The sequence below is a fragment of the Lolium rigidum genome, chromosome 6, assembly GCF_022539505.1.
Source record: "Lolium rigidum isolate FL_2022 chromosome 6, APGP_CSIRO_Lrig_0.1, whole genome shotgun sequence".
NCBI lineage: Eukaryota > Viridiplantae > Streptophyta > Magnoliopsida > Poales > Poaceae > Lolium > Lolium rigidum.
Window position 1 is genome coordinate 72,914,698 of NC_061513.1, and position 7,219 is coordinate 72,921,916.

At 35.2% G+C, this 7,219-nt stretch overlaps 1 protein-coding gene and 1 long non-coding RNA gene across 2 annotated transcripts; both read right to left on the minus strand.

The window, feature by feature from the left end:
• Positions 1-229: 229 nt before the first annotated feature.
• Positions 230-997, minus strand: LOC124659351. The gene is made up of 3 exons (XR_006989549.1): positions 808-997; positions 481-704; positions 230-389 (listed from the first exon to the last, which is right to left on the minus strand). It is a non-coding gene; the product is annotated as an uncharacterized LOC124659351 (long non-coding RNA).
• A 568-nt stretch (positions 998-1,565) lies between these two features.
• Positions 1,566-3,499, minus strand: LOC124662800. Its single transcript, XM_047200593.1, has 5 exons — positions 3,416-3,499; positions 2,702-3,307; positions 2,452-2,598; positions 2,237-2,347; positions 1,566-2,084 (listed from the first exon to the last, which is right to left on the minus strand). Exons 1-5 carry the CDS (start codon positions 3,497-3,499, stop codon positions 1,566-1,568), a joined length of 1,467 nt encoding a protein of 488 aa, XP_047056549.1.
• Positions 3,500-7,219: the final 3,720 nt, after the last annotated feature.

The window sequence follows — 7,219 nt, forward strand, 5'->3', positions numbered from 1 at the left end:
ATCTGTAGCCTACATAATCTAGTGAGAAAATCCTTTTATATTCTGGATCTGAACAATCCAGGTTGGGGTCCATCAGTAATTTCTGTGCGAAGTTAAAAAGGAAGCAAGTATGGAATTTAAATTCGAATTCAACCATTTAAAAAAATGGAAAAATGTCATGTGGCATATGTTTAGGTAAGATGATACAAACCGTCACTTCTTTTATGACGACATGCATTAGGATTTCTTTGTCCCCAATTTTTCCTTCTTTTCTACGATGAAGTTGCTCAGTTGTAGTTAACATCCCATAACAATCCATTACACACGGGTGTATCCAACCGCCTGGGTTCATAGATAGCGCCAACGTTCTCTGATCTACCCATACTCTCTTAATTTCAAAAATTCTTGGGCTGTCAAAATAAAAGAATATGTTTTTATATGAAGAATACATGCTACTCAGCAATGTAATTAGATTACATATGGAGTGAATAGAACAAAAACCTGCTTTCTGTTTTGGAGCTTGTAAGTTTTGTGTAGAATTCATGCTCATATGCAGTGGCAAAAATAACTTGTTGCGGAGGTATGACATGTTGCATATTCATTTTGCTGCTAGGAATGAAAGGAGTTTTCAGCTTGATACTACTTTGGCCTCCTAATATTTCTTGCCCACATTGATCGAGGACCATATGTAAGAGAGGATCAATTGCTTTCAGTTTTGATCCTGGCTGCAAATTAGAAAACTTATGTAAGAGAAAACACAATTGCTTTCAAATTTAAAAAAGAATGTAATTTAATTTATACAAAATGCAAAAAACAAAAAGCACTAACCGAGGAATAGGTATGACCAGACATGTTTGCATTCTCTTCTTGGAATAGATTGAAACAAGGGAAATTTCCTTTATTTTCATCAGTAATTGGAGGAATTCTTTTCCCGAGAACCCTTTCATTTAGAGAAAAAATGTATTTATCATCTTGAGCTTTTCTCTGACCAATAGATTGCATGTTGCTTTTTGGAGTCACATTACCTATTTATGATTTTGTCATGACTTAGTAATGCAGTTGAAAAAAAATGTACAAAGAATATGTATGGGGCAGTATATAAAAAAAGAAATCTGAAGACAATTACTTATTTGGTTATTATTTGAGAAAATGTTCTCTCGGTTTCCAATCTTCATTGTTGGTATTGAGAAATTCATCCAACTTCTCACCATTTCCTTAAAAAATAAAAAAGGAAAAAAGAGTTAAATTAAGTGCTATACCATTATTCTTTAAAAAATAGTTAACCGTTCATGGAAAAATTCTCAAATGAGTGTGCTGAAAAAGACAGTAACAAACATACCTTGAAATGATTGATCTGCACTTGGCAAGTAGAAGTCAAAATTATCAAGAGAGAACTTGCAATCCTGATCAAATGTTGAATATGATATCCTTTGATTTTTTATTTCAAAAGATAGCTCTGTATGAATATGTAAAAACAAAATAGTTGTGTTAAATAAAAAAAAAATTGCATGTAGTTCAAAGTCACAAAGAAATTAGGAGATGTAGTTGAATAAATAAAAACAAGGTGCAAGTAGAGATAGTAATTTCTAACCTTCTTTGATTTGTTCAAGGAATTCAGAGAACTGTACGGATGAATCATTTGAAATGATTGTTGATGCCATGTCTTTCGGATGAAGCAAACTTGATTCGTAATCAGGATAATTATTTGGTAGATCAAAACCATCAGAATTTTCTCCAATTGAACAACCTTTACTGAACTTATGTAGAATTTGTTTGAAATCCATGCTAGTATTGTAGTTGTCCTTGGGGACTTCAATTTGATGGAAAAGGAACATGTTCTGGAAGAATTGCTCCATCTCGTTCTTCCGAAACTTTTTTCTTCGGTTTGTATACAACCATTTCGACTTGATTTCTTCAGTTGTTGCATTCTTTTTTGTTTGAGTAGAAAATTGCATTTCATTCCCAACAGTAGGGTCAATTTCTTGTTTATTAGATGAAGATGAGACGAGTTGAATGTCATCTACATAACCTCTAACAATTGGAATGGAGTTTTGAACCATTTTATGGAAGAAATTGGAAACAAGTGATTGCAGCCTCTTCTTGTCCTTTAAAATGAAATACACAAAATGTATGAGATATGAAAAGTTTGAACATTATAAATGTAAGAAAAGTAAATCATTATGAATAAAACAAGTATAATGAGCATCAAAATACCAGTAGCAAGACATAAAATAATCATATGATTTTGTCAACTGACCTGAAATGAAGCAATTCCTTGAAATTTTAGTTCCATGTAATCTTTTATTTCTGGAGGCATTTCCATTTGCTGTTTACTTCCTTTGAATGGTGTAGATGTTATGTGCTTTTTCTCGCGAAAGTGCATTAGAAAAAGCGGATATTATCGCTTTTGCATCTGAACTAGTGTGAGAATATGGTTTGTTAGCACACAGAAAACATGAAGTTAGTACTTACAGATAGTCTTCCAAATCCTCTGCTATTTCCTTGTTGTGAATCAAGGGCGATGTATGAGTTTACGACATGGGTTGTCCACAGGGGTAACCTTGGTACACTGTTGCCCAAGTTGAACTCTGAAGTTATTAGAAACTCAAAGTACGATATCTGTAGACAGATAAAAAATAAAGGAAGAAGAACTTAGACAGTTATTGAAATGAGGACAGAAAGTAATTTTATTAACATATATTAAGAAACTTATTTAATTTACCACTAATAGTATCTTGCAACCTCCAGATTCCAACTCTATGTTTTGCATTTTCCTGAACAGAAATTTCTTGATAGATCGTAACAGGCAATCAAGTGTGAAAGAACACCAGTCTAGGTTTGGGATTGAACCAATTTCCTTCAAATTGGGATAATAAGCAGGGTTTGGGACACCAGTTGCATTTGGATCAATGAAAGCAGTAATTAGTAAGAGCATGAAAACCACAGTGAAAGAATCTTCATTCAAATCAGTTGACAGCAAAGAACATAAATGTTCTACTGTTGGAGAGTGTGTTTTCACAATGTTCATAATGAAATCTGAGCATTCCATTGTTTTTGTTCTGACTACAGGTTTTGGACCAGCAGGGAATCCTAGTATCATTTGTGCAGAATGACAGGATAATGTGAAGGTGAAGCCATCTTCTAGTGATAGAGTTCCAGAGTTTGTATCAAACTGATAGATTAGCCATTCAAAGATGACTTGAAGATTGCTATAGCATGAGAAACTAAGAATAGAACCAAAACCAAGCTTCCTGATTATATCTTTTTTCTGTTCTGGTAATGTTGACAAAGCTTCAAGAAATATTCTTGTGTATTCTGAATTTTGCCGCTGAAAAAAGATATTAAAACACGAAATTATAGTCTTACTAGAAAATGAAGTATAGAAAAAATAAAATGTGAAACAGACAATTGAGTTTAAAAAATAGTAGGCAAATACCTTATATTTCTTCTTACTACTCGTTGATATGTCAGTGCAGAGTATTTCCCGACCATCCCTTTTTTTATGATTAGTTGTTTCCATCTATGAGATCATATGGTAGTGATTAAAAAAAAAATTACGAGTTAAAAAAGAACAAATAGGAACGAGAGTAAAAGGAATGAGAGCACCGATTTTGTAACAATTTTTTTACTGTTCTTACTTGTTCATGAATCTAGACACTAAAAATTGGTGTTAGCATAATATTTGAATTGTATAGAAAAGATGGTATAGAAACCAATGGTGCACTATACAAAAGTACATGTATACATGATTGCGGACTACACTTCTTCTTTCTGGTCATGTCAAGGTTACTTAAGACAAAAGAAGCTACATAACTACAGAGAGCATAAAGCCTAAAAAGAAACTATAGCATTTTGCCTTACAATGAACGAGTTCTTATCATGTAATATATAACAACAGTTGCTAGTCCTTGAAGTGAAGCTAGCATAGTGTGAGATATTTGGGATAAACTGCTAGCTAATGAACAAACAAAACCTAGCGAAACAGAAACATATATTCGTGAATCTACACCGCCTGCAAACACCGGAAAAAATCATCCTTAAACACCCTAAAAAAAAATCTAATTAGCAATTGTTTCTAGGGAGATCACCACCACCCAAGGAACCAGTACGGCCACCAAAAAGTAACCAGTACGGGAGAAGAACCTAATAGGTAAACACTTGGCCTACCGAACATATGAAAACCTTATAGGTTACACTTGCAGAGGAAAGCAAAATTTCCATTTAGGTAATGTGGTCGCAAATGAAATGCTTCACTAATAAAAAGAATAACAAATCGAACATGTTGAAAAAGCGGATAATCAGACCATACTCTTAGAGGATAAAAATTGAATACATAGCAAGCTTTTGCATCTCCATATGATACAAAGTTGACCCAAACATATCCTTTATTTGTAAGTAGTACTATTAAATCCAGCAACCAAAAAAGATGATTACTAACGGATAAAAAGACAGCCACACAATTTTATGTACTCTTAAGATCAAACATATGATTAGGTAAACACGTGAGTAGTGGAACCCGTATATATCTTGGCATAGTATCAGTCTTTCGTCTCATCAATTGTCTACCGAAAAAGCAACATCTTAACTAATGCCTTGATACTACTAATCATCTCTATCTCGATCTCTATTAATGGCCATTACGCACAAAGAAAAAGGCATAGAAGGAACAGGCCGCATAGGAAAAATGAATAGAACGCAATGGGTTCGATTCTATCAATCAAATGACACGCTAGTAAGGGGAAGAGCTACAAGTCATGCGCATCTGCAAAAGGCGCGAAAACTACATTTTGATCAACGATGCTAGGCTTGCATTGCGGCTCAATATACATGTTTTTTGTGTGGTTTCTATTCTTCCATATAAGTTCTGTTTGTTTGTTGGTTCATGCCCCACCTACATTTTGATCAAAGTTTCCTGAATTGTAATTCAGTTTCAGTGGTTATAAAAGGTAAAAAAGGGTCATGGTTTGGCTGACTGAACACCGAATAAGACCCGTATTTAAGTGAAAAAGAGACTGAGATTTTATTTAGATGATCAAACAGTATGAATTTCAAACATTATCATTAGACCATTATCATGGTAGTTTTGTTTTTCATTTTGCCAAAAGCATCACCCTAACCTTGTTTAAAGAAAAAATTGTAGATGCTTTCTCGATCAATCAGACTAGTAAAAATCCTTGGTGATAGAAGAGGGTCAATTAAAAAGTGGGGGTAGTCACGAATTGTTTTGAGCAGATTTTCGTATAGGGGAAAGCATGTTGACATGAATTTCTTCAAAAAGATTTATTCCTGTCAGCAGCTATAAACTTGATTTACCAAGCACACAACAGAAGATGAAGTGGATCTAGAAACATCTTAGATCCAATCATCAAAACATCCAACTACGTACCTGGAAAAGCAGAGAAGGAACCTTTTCCTTCTCTGGAAAAGCAGAGAAGGAACCTGCTGATCACGATTTTGGCGTGGAGATGGAGGGCTGTTGCAAGAACTATTCCTCTAGATCTAGCTAGAAGGAGGAATCGCCATAAGAGATCGCTGCGGTAAAAAAAAATTCTAGCTGAAGTGCGGTCAGATTTTGGAGAGAATTTCGGATCGTCTAGAGCAGGATTCGGGGATATTTTCTGAGATGGAGATGCTCGTGATGAAGAAATGAAAGGGGAAAGCTGGTTTTTTCTATTATTGTCCGGAAAGAATCACTTATGGCTATGGCCCCACATGGAAGTGTCTGCATACTACTTGTCCTTCACAATTTCTTGCAAGGTCTAAACATTTGCAGGGTCTAAATTGCAAAAAGTATCATTGTATCCTTGTCGTGCACGAACATATCGAATCAAAAAAATAAAAAACGCCCAGAGATAGGAGCATGAGGTCTAGTGGAGGAAGAAGGATACGAATTTCCGCCCGAGATCTGGAGGGGACGGTCTGATCTACCCCGCCGGACGCACATATGATCTTCTTCCTCCCCCCGCATCGCTCCTCCTTAATCCGTCGATCTTCACGCACATAGGTTTGTTCTTCTTCTTCTTCTTCTCGCACATGCTCAGCCGATTTCGATTCAGTTCTCTACTAGAGCGATTAGTACCACGTGGCTTTTGATTTCCGAATCTAGACGGAACTGAACATTGTCCTTTTTACCACCATTGTAGCCTGTTGCTTATGCTAATTTACTTTTTTGTAGCCTGTTGCTTATGCTAATTTACTTTTTGAACGACTGTGGGCTGTTGGTAGATATCCAAGCTTAATTTTCACTTGTAGGTTTCCCCCCTGTTGTATCATACCTTCTTCACAAATGTTATTAGCCTCTTGGTAAACTAAGATCAGCTCCTGCCACACTTCTTTGATCATCGGTGCTCTGCTTAATTCATTATGTCTCTTTAAAATTATTTTGTCAACTGTATCTTAGGGAAATAAGAAAATTGATTTTGTCAACAAGGATATTTATGAATTTCATTGTAGGGAGATTAGTGAAGAAAAAAAAGAATGGGGTACTTAACCTGAGAAGGATATATGTCCTGGAAGGATGTTTCTTCTTGTTATTGTTGGTTTTCCCTCACTAGTTCAGATCCCGGTGTTCTAGTTTTCGCTGCACATTTTTCTTGTTTCCCTATTCCCAGAAGTATATGTCTTAGAAGGTATGTTTTTACAAGCAAATATACTGCCATTTCCTAGGATCGAAGAACCAGTTAATGTGGATTTAGGGGAAGATGAAAAAAATTGTGATGCGATACTTTGTGTTCCTATGATGCTATTTGCTAGTACACCTAGAGTTTTAATAAGACAAGATGTTTTAACAACTTGAGTTCTTTGCCCATTATGTCTATTGTAATTGTTGATTGTATTTTTTTTCCTGAAACAGTGTTGAAACTATTCATTGGAGTCCGAGTCAGTTGCTCTTGTTGTTACTGCTCTTACTTTTTTTGTAACAACATATTCACTGTGTATGTGGTGGAAAGTATTTCTTTTAAAGGATGGGCCTGTAATTATGTAGGATGCAGTTCTGATATTTAGACTTTGGGGGTATAGAAGAAGCTCTTAACTTAGGCTTACAAAAGTTAACTCCAAAAAATTCACCTTGTGATTGATGATCGTTACATACTCGAAACATGGGTTCAGGTTTTTACTGGTTTTCCGTTATCTCGTATATGTCCCTAGTCTTGATCAGTAATATTTAGACTTGTCATTCAATTAGAAAGTTCATAGTTGAGATGCTACTCATAGTTTTTTCTTGTTCGAGTGTGACCGA

What these genes read in the sequence shown, in the direction of transcription:
- LOC124662800 (XM_047200593.1), bottom strand. Translation starts at nt 3,499, where the DNA reads ATGGAAACAACTAATCATAAAAAAAGGGATGGTCGGGAAATACTCTGC. An exon ending in GTAGTAAGAAGAAATATAAG is followed by an intron (nt 3,308 to 3,415) that starts GTATTTGCCTAC and finishes ATCTTTTTTCAG; the next exon opens with CGGCAAAATTCAGAATACAC. An exon ending in AAGGAATTGCTTCATTTCAG is followed by an intron (nt 2,085 to 2,236) that starts GTCAGTTGACAA and finishes TTCATTTTAAAG; the next exon opens with GACAAGAAGAGGCTGCAATC.